The sequence below is a fragment of the Mustelus asterias genome, chromosome 3 (genome assembly GCF_964213995.1).
Source record: "Mustelus asterias chromosome 3, sMusAst1.hap1.1, whole genome shotgun sequence".
Lineage (NCBI taxonomy): Eukaryota > Metazoa > Chordata > Chondrichthyes > Carcharhiniformes > Triakidae > Mustelus > Mustelus asterias.
This window is the reverse complement of record NC_135803.1, coordinates 152,090,060-152,114,429: the sequence shown is the minus strand read 5'-3', so window position 1 is coordinate 152,114,429 and position 24,370 is coordinate 152,090,060. Positions and strand designations below refer to the sequence as shown.

Here is a 24,370-nt window from a genome sequence, read left to right as displayed (position 1 = left end):
GGCCCAGCCAGCGACGCCCACATCCAGTAAATTAATTTTGACAAAATCATCGTCACATGGTGTCTCCCACATATTGCAATCTTTTGGCCTCCAATTTTTCCCAGGTGGAGATGGGGGATTGAAACTCGGAAAATTGGGGGTTCCTCCTGTGTCATTGGTGGGAGGAGAGAAAAAAACTGTGCTGGTCAGGTGACAGGGGCTGTTTTTAGTTTGGTTTTGGCTGCAGCGTTAGAAGCTTAGCCGAAAGACGTCTCTCTGTCTGTTTATATTTTGAATGTTTTACCAGTTAGCTGAAAGCACATCTTAATTGCCCTCCTGCAGTAAAGAATCTGTGTTTTGGGGAGCTGATGACTACAAGCTGCACTGAGTTTTCGAGATCATTTGAAATCAGCATTCAGTCCAGGGAACGGGATTCCGGTATCATGTGAGCTTCAGCCTGTGCAGTGATAAATATGTTTAAAGGGTTTTGTTTATTGGATTTTGATTTTAATTGGAACACATTCGAGATATTCATTAAGAGTTATACATTATAGTGGTTATTTTGTTTCTTGTTTGTAATTGATAAAAGTTGTTGCTAACTTTCGTTATATGTTAACTGTATTCTTAAATAAACTTTGTTTGATAAAAGCTCCCTAGTGGGTCATTTGAATCATTCCTGAAGTGAAACATCTCATGCTTAATTTAGCCAAATTCAAGATGCAAAATGTATGGTTCAGGTGGTCTTCATAAAACACGGTGGAGTTTCTGACCTGAACTATAACACCCACACTTATGCGCAATTCATAGCATCCCTACAGTACAGAAGGAGGCTATTCAGCCCATCAAGTTTGCACGACTCTTCAACAGAGCATCCCACCCGGGCCCTGTGCCCATAGCCCTACACATTGACCCCACTAATCCCCGTAAAATACACATCTTTGAACACTAAGGGGCAATGTACCATGGCTAAACCACATAACGTGCACATCTTCGGATGCTAAGGGGCAATTTAGCATGGTTAACCCACCTAACCTGCACATCTTGGGACATTAAGGGGCAATTTAACATGGCCAATCCATCTAATCTGCACATCTTGGGACAACAAGGGGCAATTTAGCATGGCTAATCCACCTAACCTGTACATCTTTGGACACTAAGCGACAATTCAGCATGGCCAATTCACCTAACCCGTCCATCTTTGGATTGGGAGGAAACCCACGCAGACACAGGGAGAATGTGCAAACTCCACACAGATTCCTGCTAATTTCATGGACACTCTGAATCCTGAAGGGTTGCATCTCTCAATCTCAATCTCACAATACTTTTGCGAAGAGTTAATCTTGAAAAGATTGACTGATGAGTCTATATCCAATGCAGTTTCGCAGAGTGAGAGGTGATCATCTTGAAACATCTAAGGTCCTGAAGGGACTTGACAGGATGAATTTTGCAGGAATCTTTCCCTTCGTGGGTATTAGCTATGAGAAGAGATTGAATCAACTGGGATTGTTCTCCCTGGAAAGACGGAGGCTGAGGAGCGACCTGATAGAAGTTTATAAAATTATGAGGGGGTATGGATAGGGTGAACAGTTGGAAGCTTTTTCCCAGGGCAGAAATGACAATTACAAGGGGGCACAAGTTCAAGGTAAGGGGGGAAAGGTTCAGTGGGGATGTGCGGGGGAAGTTATTTTACACAGAGGGTGGTGGGGGCCTGGAAAGCACTGCCAAGTGAGGTGGCTGCAGCAGATAAGTTAGCGACAATTAAGACTTATCTGGATAGACACATGAACAGATGGGGAATAGAGGGATACAGGCGGTTGGTCTAGATAGGACAACATGATCGGCACAGGCTTGGTGGGCTGAAGGGCTTGTTCCTGTGCTGTACTGTTCTTTGTTCTTTGTTCCTAGGACCAAGGCATGCAGTTTAAGATGGTGATGAGGGGGACTTGTTTCTCTCAGAGGATCATTACTGTGGAATTCTCGGAGTGCACTGGAGGCTGGTTCACTGGATATTCAGGCTGAGTTAGCTTTCTGATTGGTAAGGAAGTCAAGGATTATGGGGGACAGGCAAGGAAGTTAAGGTAAAGCCACCATCACATCAACCCGGATCTAATCGAATATTGTCATAGGCTCGAGGGGCCGAATGGCCTACTCCTGCTCCTAATTCTTGTGTTCTAATGAATTAACATTCTAGGTGACCAACCCGTCCTGGTTAAAGCATGAAATGCATTGGATATTTCATTATGTTAAGAAGTTCTGATAATTACCGCAAGTCCTGGAGGACCTCTCGGGCCTTGTAGACCATCTCGGCCCTGTAATGAGAGTGAAAGCCATCATTAACGAGTTGGAAACATAAACTGGAGACTTTTGCATCCAGAACTAGGGATCAAAAATACACGACCAATAAATCCATTAAGGAACTCACTCTTTCAATAAAAAGAGTGGTGAGAATGTGGAACTTGCTGCTCCGGAGAGTATTTGAGGGGGAATAACGTGAATGCATTGAAGAGGAAGCTAGATCAGGATATGAAGAGAGATTGAACAGTTTAGGCCAATACTCTCTGGAATTTAGAAGAATGAGAGGACATCAAATTGAGGTACACAAGGTGATAAAAGGTATGGATAAAGTAGACGTGGAGCGGATGTTTCCTCTTGTGGGACATTCCGGGACGAGGGGTCATAGTCTCAGGATAAGGGGTGGCAAATTTAAAACAGAGTTGAGGAGAAACTACTTCTCCCAAAGGGTTGTGAATCTGTGGAATTCGCTGCCCCAAAGTGTGGTGGATGCTGGGAAAGTGAGTAAATGTAAAGAGGAGTTAGATTTTTAATTGGTAAATGAGTTGAAGGGTTACGGGGAGAAGGCAGGAAAATGGGGATGAGGAGCATATCAGCCATGATCAAATGGCGGAGTGGACTCGATGGGCCGAATGGCCTAATTCTGCTCCTATATCTTATGAACATATGAAGGATGTGCTGATAGTGTGAGAGGTCGTCAGGTTGCAGCAAGCTGGTGTGGAGCATAACCACCAACATGAACCAAGGGGCCGAATGGCCTGTTTCTGTGCTGTAACTTTTAGTTAATAAGGTATTAGATTCTGGATTGTCAACACCTCACCCCTCCTAACGCAGTACTCTCAGTTCCGCATCTCCTACAGATCAGCATCTCAGGAACTGTCTTCCCCAAACTCTCCTCCGTCTCTCCAGCTTTAAACCTTACCTCAAACCCTCAATGCCAAGAAGCTGTTCCCCTTTCTGAACAGCCTGGGACTAGGGGCAAGTGTCGTGTTGGGGCGGTGTGGGGATCGGAAAATTGCAGCGGAGGGGCTTAGTGTGTTAAGCGCCAGCGGGAACCCCCCATTGAGATTCTCCCTGCCCCTGCGGCCAGACATAATCTCCAGTGAAGGCATGAACCAGATTGGCATAGTTAAATGTGCACCTAAATATGTTCAGTCAATTCCAAGCCGGATTCTTCCTGCTCCCGGGATTCTCCCACCCTCGGGCACAATGGGAAACTGGCGTGCATCATTATCGGTCTCCACAAAAGGAGACCAGACGCAATGGCCACACTGGTGAGATCAGAGGCCATTGAGGCCCCCCAGATGGTCGGGGATACTGATTTTCTCACCCAGAATGACACGCAGGCCGGAACATTCTGGCTGTTCACGCTCCACTGCCAGAGAGGATGAAGAATATGGCACTCAGCCAAATCTCCACTCACTGCAGCAGTACTGGAAAATCTCACTGGTGTGAACAGCCGGAAAATTCCAGCCATAGTCATTATCTGGGAAAATGCCGCCCAACACTTGAGTCCACAGGGCACATTGTTGATTTGCTGTCATAGAATATACAGCACGGAGAGAGGCCCTTCGGCCCAAACTGGTCCATGCCGACCAAAAAGCCCATCTAAGCTAATCCCATTTGCCTGAATTTGGCCCATATCCCTCTAAACTTTTCCCATCCATGTATCTGCCCAAATACCTTTTAAATGTTGTCAATGTCTCTGCCTCAACCACTTCCTCCGGCAGCTCATTCCACATACGCACCACCCACTGTAAAACAAGTTGCCCCTCAGGTTCCCATTAATTCTTTCCCCCCTTAACTTAAACCTATGTCTTCTAGAAAACCCTGTCATGGGTTGTATGCCTTCAAAATCAAAGTTGCCCCCAGTGTCTTGTAAACACGTGTAAGGATTTACTTATTGCAGTGGTTAAGATGCAAAATTGGATACTAAACGTGCAGCTGCCTGGAATTCTCCTCCGAGACATCTTTCCATGTTCTACTGCTCTCTTCACTTTAAAAAAAAAACCTCACAGTTCCACCATATCTCCGACTAACCCCCCCCCCCACCCGCCCCCCCCCCCCCACCCCCGCCTCCCCCACCCCATCCTTACTCCCAGCGTGATGTCCAAGCTCTCCTCTGTATCTCAGGATCTATTGATGCAAAGCAGTGGCTGCACATACAAAGTGTTGTAAGCAGTCACTTGGTGCAAAGCACTGCAAACGCTCTGTAACATAAGGACAGATCTTTAATACTTACTGGGTCTCCTTGGTCACCCTTTGTCCCTCTGTCACCCTGCCAAAAGGAAACATAATCAGCGGTGGCAAAGAGAAGCGGTGATAAAAATAACATTCAGACATATTTGACCAATCGCTCTCCCCCTCCATACAACCAAGACCATTCTGTCTCCGTGTGGGATGTTTACCAAGAATGGAAATAAAACACACTAAGTTGTCACTAAAATATTTAATAGGGTTATAGTTTTAACAAGATGGTTTTCAAGATGGCGTCGGAGTGAGGCGACTTCTTGCAAGCTGTGCCCAGCATACCATCTAATTCTATCTTTTACCCTCGTTATAAACACGTAGATTCTGCACCAAAAGAGATCTCACTAAAGCTCAAGTTGAAGGTCTTAAGATGCAACTAACTTGTACACTCCTTCACTGTGGCCATTCATAAAGGTTGGTGCAACCGTGTAGGAGTGCGCATGGTGCAATGAAAATTAGATAACAATCTCAATCGAAGAGCGTTATGAGCAGCACGGTGGCACAATGGTTAGCTCTGCTGCCTCACAGCGCCAGGGACCCGGGTTCAATTCTGGCCTTGGGTCACTGTCTGTGTGGAGTTTGCACGTTCTCCCCGTGTCTGCGTGGGTTTCCTCCGGGTGCTCCGGTTTCCTCCCACAGTCCAAAGGTGTGCAGGTTAGGTGGATTGGCCATGCTAATCTACCTAACCTAAATTGCCCCTTAGTGTCCCAGAATGTGTAGATTAGGGGGTTAGCTGGGTAAAAACGTGGGCTTGGTCAGTGCAGACTTGATGGGCCAAATGGCCTCCTTATGACTGTAGGGATTCTATGAGGGACCTAAATGGAGTATATAGGGACAACCAGGGGAGACAGTCGTGTAGTGACATTGTCACTGGACTGGTAATCCAGGGTCAATTCAATAAAATAATTTGGAATTAAAAGTCTAATGATGACCATGAAACCATTGTCAACTGCTGGGAAGGAAATCTGCCATCCTTACCTTGTCTGGCCTACATGTGACTCTGATCCTGATCCTCTTAACTGACCTCTGAAATGGCCTAACAAGCCACTCAGTTCAAGGGGCAATTAGGAATGGGCAATAAATGCTGGCCCAGCCAGCAATACCCATATCCCATGAAGGAACAGAAAAAACACCAATTCATCTTATCAGAAGGGTCAAAAACCAGGGAGGTATAAACTTGGCAACAAGATCAAGGAAGCATCGATTCCTTCCAGAGGGGGAACTCATTGTCTGAAAGGGTAGTAAAGGAGGAAGCACAGAGACAGGAAAATAAATTAGGGAAGAGAGTTAAGGAAAAAGAGAGAAATGGGGCAAGAGAAGCAGGAGAAGGTTGGGGTGAGGGAGAGAATGAGAAGGGGAGAGAGTGTGAGACATGCTGGCCTTTTACTAACCCTTTCTCCAGGACGCGCAGTTTCTCCTTTATCTCCAGCCCGGCCTGGTAGTCCTGGGATACCTGGTTTTCCCGGTTCACCTGGTTTACCTGGAGGACCTTCTGGGCCCCGTTCTGAAACTACGAGGCCCGGTGGCCCCTGGGGCCCGGGGAAGCCTTGGCTTCCTTTGTCCCCTTTAAATCCTCTTTCTCCGGAGGCTCCTGGAATCCCCTATAAAATGACACACAAGACAGAAATCGAATCTTGTCCCAAGAAATTCGATGTCAGGCCAATCAATATTTGTCACTACATATCCACAGATCTCATGGGAAAATATCTGGCTTACAAGTGGTAGGGACCGGGTGAGAAACTCCAAAAATGTGCGGGTTAGGTTGATTTGCCATGTGAAATTGTCCACTAGTGTCTAAAGATGTGTAGGTTAGGTGGATTGGCCATGCTAAATTGTCCCTTAGTGTCCAAAAATGTATAGGTTAGGGGATTAGCAGGTTATGGGGTTAGGGCCTGTGTGGGATGCTCTGTCAGAGAGTCAGTGCAGACTTGATGGGTCAAATGGTCTCCTTCTGCACTGTCGGGATTCCCTGATTCTATATTGTGAAGTTAGCCGAGACCCCAACTATTTTTAATTTTGGCATTAATGTGAGCAAGAGGTGTTTCACTCCAGATTCTACTGACCCACTGGGAAGCTTTTATTTAATGATACAGTTAAAATATAACAAAAAGAATTAGAATAACTTTTACCAATTGGAATACTTAAACATGACAAGGAATATTTCTTAACTGCTAGTCTCTCTCTATTAGTTCCAATTTAAGCAATATTCCCCATAGACATAAACTCCTTTGCAAAATCGGTTTGCAAAACACACAGGTTTAGGTGGGTTGCTAGCCCTCCAGACTTTTAATTCCTCTGGACAGAGATACAGAGAGACACCTGTCTTCTGACTCTCAGGCAGCAGAACTCTGGTGAGAGAGTTAGAAACATGGCAGTTTGAAGTTGTGGGGACTGTGTTGGTGTATGAGCACTTACTCCCAGAAAGGAAATTCAGCAGGGTGGGAGCACTTTTCAATCATTCCTCTCTGATATAGTTACCCATTTTTCAAAGGGGACTACCATCAGAAAAACAATTTTGACAACAAAAGGCAAATTTCCTCTTTATTTCTCAACAAATGCACTCAAATTTCATTGAACCGAGTGGTATCAACGAAGACATCGGCTTAAATTATCTGCCAGCGATCGTGGCTGAGGTTTACCATTGAAAGTGAATGGAGTTTTAGATGGAATGCCAGATTTCCCTTTCTAGCTCGCAACAGATCCAGCCGCGGACAAGACTGGAGAATTCTGCCCATAGGGTGGGATTTTCTAGCCCTTCCCGCTGTTAGGATCTTCCGGGCCCACCAAAGGAGACCCCACCCCTTCCCCAACATGGCAGGTTCCCCAGAAGCGGGATGGCAAGCCACGCAAAATGCCATGGGCATCAGTGGGACTGGCGCCACCATCCTTCCTTCCGTCAGAAAACAAACCACGGGGCGAAGGGGGAGGGGAATCCCACCCACAAACTCTTATGGTAAATACACTGCTCTGCAGTGAAAGCCAAGCATGCTGAGTAATATCAGCCTGTAAGCTCTGCTCTGGAGCTCACGGCTGCCTACATACACACAGTTATAACTACCTCGAGGCCAGTATTCAAACATTGGACCGGCACGGTGGCACAGTGGTTAGTGATGCTGCCTCACAGCACCAGGGACCCAGGTTCGATTCCCGGCTTGGGTCACTGTCTGTGTGGGGTCTGCACGTTCTCCCCGTGTCAGCGTGGGTTTCCTCCGGGTGCTCCGGTTTTCTCCCACAGTCCAGGTTAGGTGGATTGGCCATGCTAAATTGTCCCTTAGTGTCAGGGGGACTAGCTGGATAAATGCATGGGGTTATGGGGATAGGGCCTGGGTGGGATTGTGGTCGATGCAGACGCGATGGGCCGAATGGCCTCCTTCTGCTCTGTCGGGTTTCTATGATTTATTTGTGCCCCTCCATCATCCACATGCACAAAAAGTGGGAAATCTCTGATTACCTGGGTCCCCTGTTGGCCTCTGTCTCCCTGATCTCCTCTCTCCCCCTTTTCCGAAGTTTGGAGATGGTCGGACTTCTTCACGATTTCCTGCAGGATTGATATCTGAAGAGATTCAAACAAGAAAATAAAAATGGCTGGTGTGTCCATGGTTACGCACATGTTTTTATCACAGAGCAGAACATATAAGGTGCTGGTGAGGCCACACCTGGAGTACCGTGTACAGGTTTGGACTCCTTACTTGAGAAAGGATATACTGGCACTGGAGGGGGTGCAGAGGAGATTCACTAGATTGATTCCGAGGGTTGGCTTATGAGGAGAGACTGAGTAGACTGGGGCTATACTCATTGGAATTCAGAAGAATGAGGGGGGATCTTATGGAAACATATAAGATTATGAATGGAATAGATAAGATAGAAGCAGGGAGGTTGTTTCCACTGACAGGTGAAACTAGAACTAGGGGGAATGGCCTCAAAATAAGGGGGAGCAGATTTAGGACTGAGTTGAGGAGGAACTTCTTCACCCAAAGGGTTGTGAATCTGTGGCATTCCCTGCCCAGTGAAGCAGTTGAGGCTACCTCATTGAATGTTTTTAAGGCAAGGATAGATAGATTTTTGAACAGTAAAGGAATTAAGGGTTATGGTGAGCGGGCGGGTAAGTGGAGCTGAGTCCACAAAAAGATCAGCCATGATCTTATTGAATGGCGGAGCAGGCTCGAGGGGCCAGATGGCCTACTCCTGATCCTAGTTCTTATGTTCAATCATTCAGTGCATGGACTGCCCTGCAAAACATTCCAGGTCAAAACCAGAGGCGTGAAATTAACAGCCGGGAGTCTCCGACCTCGCCAGCGGCTGGGATTCTCCAGTCCCGTTGCTGTGAATAGAGATCTGGCCAAGTGCCAAATTCTCCATTCTTGCTGGCAGCGGGGCCGTACGACATCGGAGCATTGAGGCCAACATTTTTTTCTGGGGTGAAAGCAAATGACTGCGGATGCTGGAGTCTTAAAGGAAAACAAAAAATGCTGGAAAACCTCAGCAGGTCTGGCAGCATCTGTGGAGAGGAGAACAGAGCCAACGTTTTGAGTCTGGCACTTCAAAGAAATATAAATCAATGCCAAAAAATGAAATTGGAAGAATGAAGCAATGGATGATGAGGGAATTATTGAAGCAAGGTGCAAGGAAAACAAAATTGACACAAGTGAATACGGGCAGAGGAATTTCCCCTCATTAAATCAGGAGGTTAATTTTCTGCTGTTTACCTTAAGACCGAATTTTGACAGAGCATCTTCAACATTCTGCAAACAGAAATAAATTGAATTAATACAAAGAGCAAAGAACAAAGAAAATTACAGCACAGGAACAGGCCCTTCGGCCCTCCAAGCCTGTACCGACCATGCTGCCCGACTGAACTAAAACCCCTTACCCTTCCAGTGACCATATCCCTCTATTCCCATCCTATTCATGTATTTGTCAAGACTCGTCAAGAATGTTCCTTAAAAAGCGATGATAATGGCTTAATTGTGGGAATATAAAGGTAAAGTTGTCATAGTCCCAGATGACCCGAGGCTGCTTTCCCCTTTGAGGGGGACAGCTGACTGGTGGTGATTTAACCTGAGGATCACCACACCTCAGGCAAGGGGCACGGTTGAGAAGGCGGGGCCTTCATGAATAACCTCAGCTGATAACGGAACTGGACCCATGCTGTTGGCGTCACAGTGCATCACTCACCAGCCATCCAGCCAACTGAGCTAAAACCTTTATGTGGGAATATATGAGAATGGTGACTACAGGAAGATGGACAGGATGTTGAACCCTAACCAACTGATTCTCCCAAGTTCTTCCTGGAGTAATTCTGTTTCAGTCACCACCCTTGGTTATTTTTGTAAAATGGAATGGCCTCTGAGTGATACATTAGCCACTCAGCACCTGAGAGAATATAATCTCGTGTATTTTCTTTGAGAACATGTGTCCATCTGCCATTTAGATTCTGCGAAGATTCGACCAATGAGCTTCGATGGGAAAATGAAGAACTTTCAACACAGAGACAGGCCATTCGGCCCCACAGATCCATCCTGGCATAAATGCTCCAACCCAACTTTAGGTAAAGTATGGAATCTTGGAGGTGACGTGCTATTTGCCTCCTCCACCCACTCCCGAGCAGGGGGATTGATTCTCACTGTTGGATGGGATTTTCCAGCCATCCTCGGCACTGAGATCTTCCAGTCCCACCGCCGCAGAGGCGCGAGCAATGGGAGACAATGCAGTTGACAGCACCGGGACTGGACAATCCCACTGCCAGCCAATGGCAGGCTGCGCTGCCACAAAACACACTGCCTGGGGTGGGGGGGTTTGCAGAAAATCCTGCCCATTAGGAGGAATTCTCCAACCTCGCAGTCGATATTCTCCCGCCCCGCTGCAGTGAACGGAAATTTGGTTGAATGCCAAATTCTCCATTCTCTCTGGCAGCAATGACGGGGCATGAATGGTCGGAGAATTCTGGCCATTGGCTGGATTTTGACCGTCCTGCCCGCCATGGGAATCGGAGCGGATGAGGGCAGAACATGGAAAGGTCCATTGACCTCAGGCGGGAGTTTATGGTTTCGGGACAAGCGAGGCCGTAAAGAAATCCCGCCTATTATCTTTGTGTTTGACTTTGAGTTGAGCATTTCAATGGTGGAGCTTAGTGCACTAACTGCAATATACAATATAACTGGTAATAACCTACTGCAAACTCTTGAGAACATTACAAAGAATGAAAAATCAATGCAAGTGTGACCATGGCGTGTAATTGCTACAGTAAGAAGTCTCACAACACTAGGTTGAAGTCCAACAGGTTTATTTGGAACCACGAGCTTTCGGAGCGCCCCTCCTTTCTCAGTCACTGCGAAAGCTTGTGATTCCAAATAAACCTGTTGGACTTTAACCTGGTGTTGTGGGACTTCTTTACTGTGCCCACCCCAGTCCAACACCAGCATCTCCACATCATGTAATTGCTAGAATGCAGTTGTTCCTGTGAGGCTCTGTGGTGCAGTGGGTAGCGACCCTGCCCCTGAAGCAAAAGCTCTGGGTTCGAGTCCCACCGCAGCCTGGTGGTCAAGGACGGTCACTTCGTGGCGCAGTCAAACAGATTGAATGTGTCAACCTGTAAATCCTTCCAACATACACCAAAGGCATGGAATTAAGGGTTGGAGAGATTATGAGTCAGTCATGTGAAGGAAACAACATTGGATCCTCTCCCATCACTATCCACATCTCTGGACTATAACATAAAACTGCACGTTGCCACAGCAACTCCCTATCTGAATTGTATCACACCGCCACAGCGATTCATTAATGGGTCTCCCATCTTTCGCCTGCGACACCAAACTAAGATGGAAAAACAAAACTCAGAAAGCATTCTGTACTTACAGCGGATGTCCCTGGTATTCCAGGCTGCCCAGTAAAACCAATTTCACCCTGTCAGAGATCAAAGAATGAGGAAATTCTTCATAATGTCTGACCAAGTTTCTCAACATCAAAAGAAAATCACAAAGTTGCCTTCTCGCCTTTAAAAGTTTTTTAATATCGGCTTTTTTGAGATATATTCACTGTGGTGATGTGGGAATCCCAGTAGCCAAATTGTGGACAGCAAACTGCTACTAAGAGCAGTGAGATAATCATAGAATCCCTACAGTGCAGATGGAGGCCACTCGGCCCCTCGAGTCTACACCGACCACAATCCCACCCAGGCCCTATTCCCATAACCCCACAGATTTACCCTGCTAATCTCCCTGACACTAGGGTCAATTTAGCATGGCCAATCAACCTAACCCACACATCTTTGGGCTGTGGGAGGAAACCGGAGCACCCGGAGGAAACCCACGCAGACACGAGGAGAATGTGCAAACTCCACACAGACAGTGACCCGAGGTCGGAATTGAACCCGGGTCCCTGGTGCTGTGAGGCAGCAGTGCTAACCGCTGTGTCACCGTGCCGCCCCTATAATGACCTATTCTTCTTTTGTAAACTATTTCAACTTTGAATCTATTTTTTGTCATCTTTTTGAGGGATACACATTGGCCAGGACATCGGAGACAACTGCCCTGCTCTTCTCTGAGCGAGTGTCCATGGGATCTTTAACATCCATCTGATAGGGCCTTGGTCTAACATCTATCCAAAAGATGGCAGATATGTTAGTTTAGCACTCTCTCAGTACTGCAGTGTAGGGTCAGCCTGGGTGACACACTCAAGTCTCTGGAGTCGGACTCGGCTCAAAGGCAAGAATGCTGTACACCAGTCTTCAAAGTTGCTGAAATGATGGTGAGTCCACACCCAAAATGGCGGCCCAAAGGACTTGGGAGTCCTGGTTTGGGATTCTCTTCAGATTAACTTGCAGGTTGAGTTGGTGGTTAGGAAGGCAAATGCAATGTTGGCATTCATTTCAAGAGGACTAGAATACAAAAGCAGGGATGTACTGCTAAGGCTTTATCAGGCACTGGTGAGACCACATTTAGAATAATTCGAGCAATTTTGTTAAGTTTATTTACTAGTCACAAGTACGCTTACATTAACACTGCAATGAAGTTACTGTGAAAATCCTCTAGTCGCCACACTCCGGCGCCTGTTCGGGTACACTGAAGGAGAATTTATCATGACCAATTCACCTAACCAGCACGTCTTTGGACTGCAGGGGGAAACCAGAGCAACCGGAGGAAACCCAAGCAGACACGGGGAGAATTGTGCAGACCCAACACAGACAGTGACCCAAGCCGGGAATCGAACCCAGGCCCCTGGCGCTGTGAGGCAGCAGTGCTAACCAGTGTGCCACTGTGCCGCCCCATTTTGGGCCCGTAGCTATGGAAGGATGTGTTAGCCTTGGAGAGGGTTCAGAGGAGGTTCCCGAGAACAATCCCAGGAATAGAAAGCTTGATGTATGAGGAGCGGTTGAGGACCCTGGGTCTGCACTCGATGGAGTTTAGAAGGATGCGGGGGGATCTCATTGAAACTTGCAGAATATTGAAAGTACTGGATTGAGTGGATGTGGGGAAGATGTTTCCATTGCTAGGTGAGACTAGGATCCAAGGCACAGCCTCAGAGTAAAGGGACAACCCTTTAGAACTGAGATGAGGAGGAATTTCTTCAGCCAGAGAGTGGTGAATCTGTGGAACTCTTTGCCGCAGAAGGCTGTGGAGGCCGGGTCATTGAGTGTCTTTAAGTCAGAGATAAATAGGTTCCTGATTGGTCAGGGGATCAAAGGTTATGGGAAAAAGATGGGAGAATGGTTGAGAATACTATCAGTCTTCAAAGTTGTTGAAATGTTAATGCATCCACATCCAAAATGGCGACCCAAAGGACTTGGAAGTCCTGGTTCAGGATTCTCTTTAACTTGCAGTAGTTAGGAAGGCAAATGCAATGCTAGTATGCATTTCAAGAGGACTAGAATGCAAGAGCAGGGATGTACTGCTGAGTCTGTATAAGGCTCTGGTGAGACCACATTTAGAATATTGCGAGCAATGTTTGGCCCCGTATCTAAGGAAGGATGCGCTGGCTTTGGAGAGAGCTTAGAGGAGGTTTACAAGAATGATCCCAGGAATGAAAGGCTTAATGTATGAGGAGCGTTTGACGACTCTGGGTCTGTACTCGATGGAGTTTAGAGGGATGAGGGCAGGAATTCATTGAAACTTACAGAATACTGAAAGGCCCGGATAGAGTGGACGTGGGGAAGATGTTTCCATGAGTAGGAGAGACTGGGATCCGAGGGCACAGCCTCAGAGTAAAGGGGTGACCCTTTAGAACCGAGATGAGAAGACATTTCTTGAACCAGAGGGTGATGAATCAGTGGAATTCATTGCCTCGGAAGTTGTCGAGGCCAGGTCATTGAGTGTCTTTAATACAGAGATAGATAGGTTTTTGATTGGTCAGGGGATCAAAGGTTACAGGGAAAAGGCGGGAAAACGGGGTTGAGAAATCTATCAGCCATAATTGAATGGCGGAGCAGACTCGATGGGCTGAATGGCCTGATTCTGCTTCTATATCTTATGGATTTATAATCTATCTCCTCACTTTACAGATGTTGATGGGCCCAGACTGTATTTTTAACACATTCACGTGCGAGAGAGAGAGCTTTAGATACTTACTTTCTGTCCTTTGGGACCCGAGTCGCCTTTCTCTCCCTGAAAATACAAGACATGAACTTGGGTGACACAATCAAGTGAATGTTATACACACGATCAGTGTGGCTCAAGGTGACCCCTTGACCTTCTCCTTGACAACACCTACACTGCCCAATCAACTAAGCTGCTGCTCATCACGTAGGCCGTCACCGGATCTCCCAAGAGGTCACAAAGGACTTCATACCCAACATTCAGTCACTGCGGCATTATAGACAAACTCAGCAAATATTTCACAGGTAACATTGAGATGAGTGGCTAGTTCATGGGGGTTTACTCTGACAGTCTAAGGTGATGGATAAATATTGGCCAGGTGTCTTGGTGTATTCAAACATCCCATCACACAGTCTTCCTCAAGTTGTTTTACTGCAACAAATTCTTGGCCTCAATTATGTGCTCGAGGTCCCGGAGTGGGGCTGGAGTCATAGAGGTTTACAGCAAGGAAACGGGCCCTTCGGCCCAACTTGTCCATGCCACCCCTTTTTTAAACCCCTAAGCTAGTCCCAATTGCCTGTGTTTGACCCATTTTACCCGAGTAATTTGCCCATCTTACTCATGTAATTACCAATCCCAACCTTCTGAAACAGAAAGTGTTACCAACCAAGCCATGGCTGGCAATAAAGTCTAAACAAACTCAATATCCTCACCTCAGACCATGCTCTTCACTTGAAACAAAGAACAAAGAACAGTACAGCACAGGAACAGGCCCTTCAGCCCTCCAAGCCTGCGCTGATCACGTTGTCCTATCTAGGCCAACCACTTGTATCCCTCTATTCCCCATCTGTTCATGTGTCTATCCAGATAAGTCTTAAATGCTGCTAAAGTATTTGCCTCAACCACCTCACTTGGCAGGCCCCCACCATTCTCTGTATAAAAAACATCCCCCGCTAACTGGCTATAATTACCTGGGTTATCCTTGCTACCCTTCTTAAATAACAGGACAACACTGGCTGTCCCCCAATCCTCTGGGACCAGGATGTGTGCAAAGTGCAAAGAGATTTGATTCTCTTCAAATAGTGACCACTTTGGGTATTGTGAGGGATAGCACATGCTCAGAAAGTTGACTGAAGAACTTTAAGATTCATGCCTCCACATAAAAATTATCCTGGATCACTGAAAGTGAAGGATACCAATGCTAGGGAACCAAACCTTTTGCATTTCAGGCTCCCTGTCTCAGGGTTGAGCACTGCTGTGATAATTAAAGCTATCAGGTCTGCATTGATAGTGTTCAGGTGCCAGAGCAGAATCCCCGATGTTCTGAAACCTGACTAGACCCCAACAGTTTTTCCATTTTTGCATTAGTGTGAGGATAAGGTATTTCACTCCAGGTGTGATTCGACTCACCCACTTGGAAGCTTTTATCAAAAGTAACTTAACAATTCAGTTTAATGATAACAAATGAATTAGCTTAAGTTTTACCAACTGAAATACTTAAACATGACAAGATACAGTTCTTAGCCGCTAACCTATCTCTATTAGTTCCAATTTAAACAATATTCCTCTTATAGACTTAAACGCCTCTTCAAAACAAGTTAGCAAACAATACCAGCTTATGTGTTTTTACTTATTAACTGTCCCAGAGCCTTTGAAAACATCGAGAGAGAGATAGAGAGAGACACATGTCTTCTGACACTCAAACAACAGCCTCAAGAGAGGGAGAGAAAGACACCTCTTGCTTCTTTTAGGACCAGGCAGAAACTGTTTGCTTTTCCCTGTAAGCTTAGCTCCTCCCAATAGCACATGACTCTGTCTTTCATCAATCAACCTAATCAGACCCGACGCTGAAACCCCAGGGGAAAAACCAAAATAAACAAAAATGCATTAACTCAGATTAAAACAAGCACGTCCCCAGCTGGAATCAATTATTTTCCTGCATTCTCAGCATGGAGCTGTCTGGTTTGCAGACAAATTGGCACCATGTAAACCAGAGCTGGATTTTAAACATACCCCTCACGAGAAACATGACATGAATACATTTCTTAAAGGCACAGTATCGTCACAATAGGTTTCGGTTGGAGTCAGGATTTCAAGGATCCAAGGTATGGAAAACGGAATTGAGGTCCAAATCCGCCATGGTCTAATTATTGAATGGCGGAGCAGGCTTGAGGGGCTGAATGGTCTCCTCCTGTTCTTATGGTCTGGTCAGATATATCACACCTAGGTACAGAGTAAAGTTTCTCTACTCTTCTCCAGTCTCAGAATCACACATTGTTTCAGCAATAGGTCATCCTTCACCATCTCCAACTCCAGCCACCCTGTGGCCTCTCTGAGTCCGTGTTGACTGAGGGAGGGTTTTGTAAGTGGTGGACCATCTGGAACCGCCCAGACTTATTTTATAATATGTTCACTGTGACCACCGGACAAAGGGGGACTTCCGATTGAATGATTCAATCATTTGTTCTCACCGTATCCTCAGTGGGGCCACTATCATCATTTTGCATCTTCTCTGGTTTTCTTTAAGCCTCCCTCAGTTCACGTCTCAATCTTCTCCACCCCTCTGATCTTTCTTCTGCTTTTACCCTCAATTTCTCCTGCAATGGTTGCCAGGACAAGGTTGATGGGCCTGTGTTTCCAATGTCTGTACTTGGTGAGAACTCTCTCTCTAACTGTACTTAGAATCCCAACAGCGCAGAAGGAGGCCATTTGGCCCATCGAGTCTGCACCGACCACAATCCCACCCAGGCCCTATCCCTTAACCCCGAACATTTATCCTGACACTAAGGAGCAATTTAGCATGGCCAATCAACCTAACCCGCCTATCTTGGGACTGTGGGAGGAAACCGGAGCACCCGGAGGAAACCTACGCAGACACGGGGAGAACGTGCAAACTCCACACAGATAGTGATCCAAGCCGGGAATCGAACCCAGGTCCCTGGCGCTGTGAGGCAGCAGTGCTAACCACCGTGCCGCCCCTTAGCGACCATTTTGATTCCTGACCTTCAGCGCTTGAGCAAACTCACTCCATTTGTCTTTCTGCCCATCCAATTAATTCTGGGCATCCCCCTCCCTTACCGGCATTTCAAAAGCTGTTCTCTTCATCTCACCCTCGTTCTTCAGAGTCCGACTCTCACACCTATGGTGACCGATATCAAATCATATATTTCAACAAATGCCCTTCTTAGTTTCTTTGGTAACTGACTAATGACTGACAAGAACAGAGCTGCAGAAAGGCTCGGGCACATGTCCACTGGGAAGCAGGCACGCACAGTGCGAAGGATCGAGCTTGGTGGAGAGAGAACTGTACATTGTTACATAGAATCCCTACAGTGCAGAAGGAGGCCACTCGGCCCATCGAGTCTGAACCGACCATAATCTCACCCAGGCCCTATCCCCACAACCCCACTATGTACCCTAGCTCGTCCCCTGATACTAAGGGGCAATTTAGCATGGTCGACCAATCTAACTCGCATATCTTCGAACTGTGTGGGAGGAAAGCAGAGCACCTGGAAGAAATCCATGCAGACACAGTCAGTGACCCAAAGCCGGAATCGAACCCGGCTCCCTGGCACCATGAGGCAGCAGTGCTAACTACTGTGCCGCCCAAAATAAAATCTACACCGAGAGAAATACAACAAATCAAAATGCAGAAAGTTGTATTTAAGAAAGGTGTCACTCAGAAACTGGCTGTTGCTGATTTAAACAGAAAACCATTTACCATATTCTCCCAACCATCCCCTATTGGCCGACTTAATGTGATAGGGAATAATGCCAAATAACTGACAGAGGAAACGCCAAAAAAAAAGTTCAATTTGTTTGTGAAGATTGACAATAGTAAAGTCTTCATTGATAAGTGAAATCCTGTGATCTATGAATCAGACTTCTTGTGGTGCAGTGGGTAACGTCCCTACCTCTGGACCAGGAGCCCTGGGTTCAGATCCAACACTAGGACTTGTTATCCACAGAAGGAGTGTTCATAGCACAGTTTATAGCGAAGCGATGGCCTGGTGGTATTATCGCCACACTATTAACCCAGAAACCCAGCTAATGTTCTGGGGGACCCGGGTTCGAATCCCGGCACGGCAAATGATGGAATTTGAATTCAATTAAAAATATCTGGAATTAAGAATCTGCTGATGACCATGAAACCATTGTCGATTGTCGGAAAAACACATCTGGTTCACGAATGTCCTTTAGGGAAGGAAATCTGCCGTCCTTACCCCGGTCTGGCCTACATGCGACTCCAGAGCCACAGCAATGTGGTTGACTCTCAACTGCCCCCAGGGCAACTAGGGATGGGCAATAAATGCTGGCCCAGCCAGCGATGCCCATGTCCCACGAATGAGTAACAAAAAAAGTTCAACAGCTGATAATGAACTCAGGAACCTTTCCTCTGCTTTCTCCCCCCACTAATCCCCAAAGGGTAAAAAAGCGTGTGTGCGAAGATACGCTTAAAATAAATCTATGAGAAAATAATGTAAATAACTTACACGTGTACCTGTGGCTCCTGGGATACCTGGAATTCCCTGTAAAAAAACAAGAAAAGCCATTCATTTATAAATGTTATATTCATGTTTGAATTACATTCTGAATTTCATTCAATATGACAAGGGCGTGGTAATAATCTAATGTCAGCTACTTGAGAAAGAAACCAAGGGTTTTGGGGTCACCATCTCAGCTTTTTGCTCATGAATGAGGTCTCAGTTTGACATCACATCCGACACAAGGTATCTCTGACAGCGTAGCACTCTCTCAGTCCTGCCTGAATAAAGGTAAAGATGCCATAGTGCCAGAGGACCACAGGCACTTTGAGGGAGAGAGCTGACTGGTGGTGATTTTAACCTGAGGATCACCAGACCCCAGGCGAGGGGCAAGGTTGTGAAGGCGGGGCTTTCGTGAACAACTTCAGCTGGTGTGGGAATTAAACCCACGCTATTGGTATCACTCTGCATCATGAACCAGCTGTCCAGCCAACTGAGCTAAACCGACTAAATACCAGATTACTCACTCACTCAGATCCTGGTGTGAGGATCAATCGCATGAACTATTGACCCCAGACAGAGGTCATGATCTTCTGCTGATAATTACTCTTTTATAAACAAAAGAAAGACTGCACAGTCTTCCATAGTTGCAGCATCGCACCCAAATCTTCCCAGTTAACTGAGAGAATCAACTTGGTTCTTGCTTAAAAGGAACATAGGACACTTAGGGCGGAATTTTCCAGCTGCGCTTGCCCCAAGGCCCAAACATCCTGCCCGAGGGCGTTTGCATGGTCCATGTCCCGCCTGCTACGATTCCCATGGTGGGCAGGACAGGAAGATTCCACCCTTAGAACCATTACATTTCTATAGCACCTTTCATGACCTCAAGACATCCCAAAGTGCTTCGCAGCCAATGACTGAAGTGTCGTCACTGTTGTCATGTAGCAAATGCAGCAGTCAATTTGTGCACAGCAAGCTCCCACAGACAGCAACGTGATGACGTTCAGGTAATCTGATTTAGTGATGTCGATTGCGGGATAGATATCGACCAGGACTCTGCTTCTGTTCCTCGAAATACTGCCATGGGATCTTTTGCGACCAGCTGAGAGGGCAGATGTGGCCTTGATTTGATGTCTAATCCATAAACCAGCACCTCCAACAGTGGAGAGCATTGGAATATCAACCTTGACTTTGGTGTTCGAGTGCTGGAACGGGACTTGAACCCACAACTTTCTAACTCAGAAGCAAGTTTAAGCTTAAAAATTTATTCATTAGTGTCATAAGTAGGCTTACATCAACACCGCAATGAAGCTACTGTAAAAGTCCCCTGGTCGCCACACTCCAGCACTGTGCGGATACACTGAGGGAGAATTTAGCACGGTCAATGCACCCTAACCAGCACGTCTTTTGGACTGTAGGAGGAAACCGGAGCACCCGGGGGAAACCCACGCAGACACGGGGAGAACGTGCAAACTCCGCACAGACAGTGATCCAAGCTGGGAATCGAACCCGGGTCCCTGGCGCTGTGAGGCAGCAGTGTTAACCACTGTGCCACCGTGCCAACCACCCACTGTGCCACCATGCCACCCACATGCAATCAACTGGGCTTTGGCTGACATAGATTGAAGATTAGCCTTGGGATCGGCCTGCTATTGTAACCATAAAGACAGCACTAATTTCCATGAGCTTTGTTCACTTTATGCTGCAACTGATTCATGTGCACAGATTTACAAATTACTCAGTCATCATCTAGAGAAAAGTTATCTAGTTGCCCCGTTACTGTTCCCCTTGCGTAATGAATGACATCTCAGAACAGTGCAAAACACACAGTTATGTGCATACACAGGCACAGAGCACTTCTCCACTTCACAATGAACAGACTACACAAACATGATTCTAAGCATGGATATAGGGTAGTAACTGAACAGGAATGCAAGATGCTAGTTCCTTTGGACAATGCACATTCTGAATGGAGATTCCTCTGCACAGTGTGTATAGGATGTTGTATAGGGTGCATTGTATAGGGTGTTGGTGAGACCACATCTGGAGTATGTGTGTCCAGTTGTGATCTCTTTATTTGTGATCTCCTTATTTGTGATCTCCTTATTTGAGGAAGGATGTAGTGGCATTGGAGACAGTTCAAAGGAGGTTCACCAGATTGATTCCGGGGATGAAAGGATTGGCGTATGAGGGAGATTAAAGGGTTTGGGCTTGTATCGCTGGGGTTTAGAAGGATGAGAGGGGATCTCATCGAGGTATATAAAATATTAAAAGGGATTGATAAAGTAAATGTAGACCAAATGTTTCCCCTTATGGGGCAATCTCGAACAAGAGGTCACAGGTATAGGTTGAGAGGCGGTAGGTTTAAAACTGAGATGAGGAGGAACTACTTCTCGCAGAGGGTGGTGAATTTGTGGAACTCGCTGCCCCATAGCGCGGTGGAGTCTGAATCGTTGAACGGTTTCAAGAAGGAGATAGATATATTTCTAATAAAAATAGGGAGAAAGGGATATGGGGAACAGGTGGGGAGGTGGGTTTGAGACCAGGGAGAGATCAGCCATGATCTGATTGAATGGTGGAGCAGGCTCCAAGGGCTCAACTTGCCGACTTCTGCTCCCAATTCCTATGTTCCTATGTGTGATCTGCCTACAGAGGGGATCAACTACCAAGAAACCAAAAGTTAGCTCCTCATTCGATCTCAAACTGATTTAGAATAAGATGTTGTATTGCAGAGAGTTGCACAGCTCTGGAAAAATGCAGAAGGGTGGCCTCGCTGCAGTCTTGTCTAATAAAAAATTACATATCAAGATACTGATTGAAACTATGAGTGCCAGAGAGCTCTCAGACTCCAGATGTGAGATTTAAATTATTAGAAACGTTGGCCAAAATTATCCAGCCCTTCCCACAGTCGGGATCTTCCTGTGGCGTGTTCCCCAGTGGGAGAGGGTACAGGGCATGAAAAACCCCGCAGACATCGCCGCAGAGGGCTGTAGAGGCTGGGTCGTTAAGTATATTCAAGGCTGAGATAGACAGATATTTACTCAGTTAGGGAATCAAATGTTATGGGGATAAGGTGGGAATTTATGCCGATAACCCTTGTTGAGGATCATCACATCAGATCAGTCATGGGGTGGGATTTTCTGTCCAGACATTCCTGCCCAAGGTCAATGGACCTTTAAATGGTCTGCCGAATTTCCTGTCCCGCCCGCTACGATTCCCACAGGAAAATTCCGCCAATGGTCTCATTGAATGGCAGAGCAGACTTGATGGGCCGATTGGCCTACCTCTGCTTCTACATCTTATGGTCTGATGGGCCAGAAAGTCTTGCTGTCGGCCAATGGTGCGGCCACTTCTGCTGTCGGAGAATATGCAGCACGGTGCGGGGAGGGAAGGAGCTGGAAAATCCCCACCCGTTATGGTAATTTGTTCTATAGCATTAATCATGCTTGACCAGCTGTTCTGTGGCTCTGCACTAGCTATGAGTGTTGTGAAACATGCTTTAACCTGGCCGGTCATGGTGCCTTACTGCCATGTTGTAGATCTATTTCAGGTTAATGCAATTCTGTACAATGCTTATTCCACATCAATATAATATAATGCAGGATAACTAGCTGCTGTAGACCAATGTCATTGTAGGAGAGGTAATGGCCTAGTGGTATTATCACTAGACTATTAATCCAGAAACTCAGCGAATGTTCTGGGGACCCCTGTTCGAATCCCACCACGGCAGTTGGTGGAATTTGAATTCAATTAAAAAAAATCTGGAATTAAGAATCTACTGATGACCATGAAACCATTGTCGATTGTCGGAAAAACCCATCTGGTTCACTAATGTCCTTTAGGGTAGGAAATCTGCCATCCTTACCTGGTCTGGCCTACGTGTGACTGTAGAACCACTCTCAACTGTCCTCGGGCAACTAGGGATGGGCAATAAATGCTGGCCAGCCAGCGATACCCATGTCCCAAATGAATAAAAAATAGCATCCTATTCTAGAATGATGAGACGTACTTGATGTCCCCGGTCGTCGACAAGATAACAGGGTAGGTAGAACAATAAGTACCCGCAAATCACACACAAGATTCCCCCTGTTTTGAGAAGTACTTTTGTCCCCCTCGCTGTTCTCAAACTCACTTCACTGTCACGGAACGCAAAATCTGACACGAGCCAGCACATCTGGAAGATGCTGTAAAATATCGCTTCTTGAAAAGAATTGTTTCGAAAGATATTGTTTCTTTTATTTAAGAATGGTAACCTGGTGCAGTTTGATTAATACAGCTGCAAATGGGGTTGTCACAAAAAAGGATTTAAACCAGTGTTAATTCATCACCTCCGAGTAACCCCAATTTTCAATGACTGACAATTATTTTTAAAACATTAAAAAACTCAGATTAGGGTATGAAGTGAGCATCAAATTTACCCCTAACTGCCTTACAGTGTGACACTGTAATTGATTTAAAGGCTGGACTGCATTATGAATTGAAAAGGGCTATAATATTAACCAAGCTGCCTTCAATATATCAAGAGGAAGAAATATCTCGAACAGTTAAAGGATTGAATGGAGTTGTCTTTTAAGGACGGTTTTGTTATGTTATTAGTTATATTAGAGAGTGCTGAAGGAATTGGATTCCTGATAGTTAAAGGCTTGGATACGCAGATTGCTGTACTTACATGCTGTACAATCACTGGGCCCTGTATTAAACCAAAGCAGATCATTTTATGGACAACACTTCTTCAGTATGAAATCCTCTCTCTTTACAGCGGATTAGGACAGCTATAAATTTCTTCATGTCTGTCCTTTCAAACTATTCTTCTTCAACATTCTTCAGAGTCACGGAAGCATTACAGCACAGCAGGAGGCCATTTGGCCCATCATGTCTGCACCAGCTCTCCGAAGGAGGAATTCGCCTAGTACCATCCACCACCCCCCCCATCTTCCCCCTGTAACCCTGCACATTCTTCCTTTTCAAGTAACAGTCCAATTCCCTCTTGAATGCCTCCATTGAACCGGCTTCCACCACACTCTCAGGCAGCGCATTCCAGATTCTAACCACTCGCTGCCTCCATTACTCCATTTGACAATCGCTTTAAACCTGTGCCCTCCCATTCTCGATCCTTCCACCAATGGGAACAGTTTTTCCCTATCAACTCTCCCCTGACCCCTCAGGATTTTGAATATCTCAATTAATTCTCTTAATCTTCTCTTCCTAACCTCTCCAATCTTTCTACAGAACTGAAGTTTCTTGTCTCTGAAACCATTCTCATGAATCTTTTCTGCAGCCTCTTGTAATGCCTTCACTTCTTTTTAAAAGTGGTGCCCAGAACTGGACGCAATACTCAAGCTGAGGCCTCACCGTTGTCTTATACAAGTTAGACATAACCTCTTTGCTCTTGTACTCTATGCCCCTATTAATAAAACCTAGGATACTGTATGCTTTATTAACCACAGTCTCAACCTGTCAATCATCTTCAATAATTTATGTACATATACACCCAGGTCCCCTTGCTCCTGCATCCCTTCAAGAATTGCACCCTTCACTTTCTCAGAAGACTAAGGAAATTTGACATGTCAGCTGTGAGTCTCACCAACTTTTACAGATGCCCCATAGAAAGCATTCTTTCTGGTTGTATCACAGCTTGGTATGGCTCCTGCTCTGTCCAAGACCGTAAGAAACTACAAAAGGTTGTGAATGTAGCCCAATCCATCACACAAACCAGTCTCCCATCCATTGATTCTGTCTACACTCCCCGCTGCCTCGGCAAAGCAGCCAGCATAATTAAGGATGTCACGCACCCCGGACATTCTCTCTTCCACCTTCTTCCGTCGGGAAAGAGAT

General features: G+C 46.1%; 1 protein-coding gene across 1 annotated transcript in view; it reads right to left on the bottom strand.

Moving 5' to 3' along the window:
• The window catches only part of LOC144491893 (uncharacterized), a 181,783-nt gene that overhangs the window by 93,858 nt on the left and 63,555 nt on the right, over positions 1-24,370 (bottom strand). Inside the window, exons 31-38 of the mRNA XM_078210184.1 lie at positions 18,545-18,580; positions 14,085-14,120; positions 11,377-11,424; positions 9,228-9,263; positions 7,973-8,074; positions 5,913-6,122; positions 4,514-4,549; positions 2,244-2,288 (exon numbers count right to left, since the gene is read on the bottom strand). Coding sequence (XP_078066310.1) covers positions 2,244-2,288; positions 4,514-4,549; positions 5,913-6,122; positions 7,973-8,074; positions 9,228-9,263; positions 11,377-11,424; positions 14,085-14,120; positions 18,545-18,580 — 549 coding nt within the window. The remainder of the gene's footprint in view (positions 1-2,243; positions 2,289-4,513; positions 4,550-5,912; positions 6,123-7,972; positions 8,075-9,227; positions 9,264-11,376; positions 11,425-14,084; positions 14,121-18,544; positions 18,581-24,370) is intronic.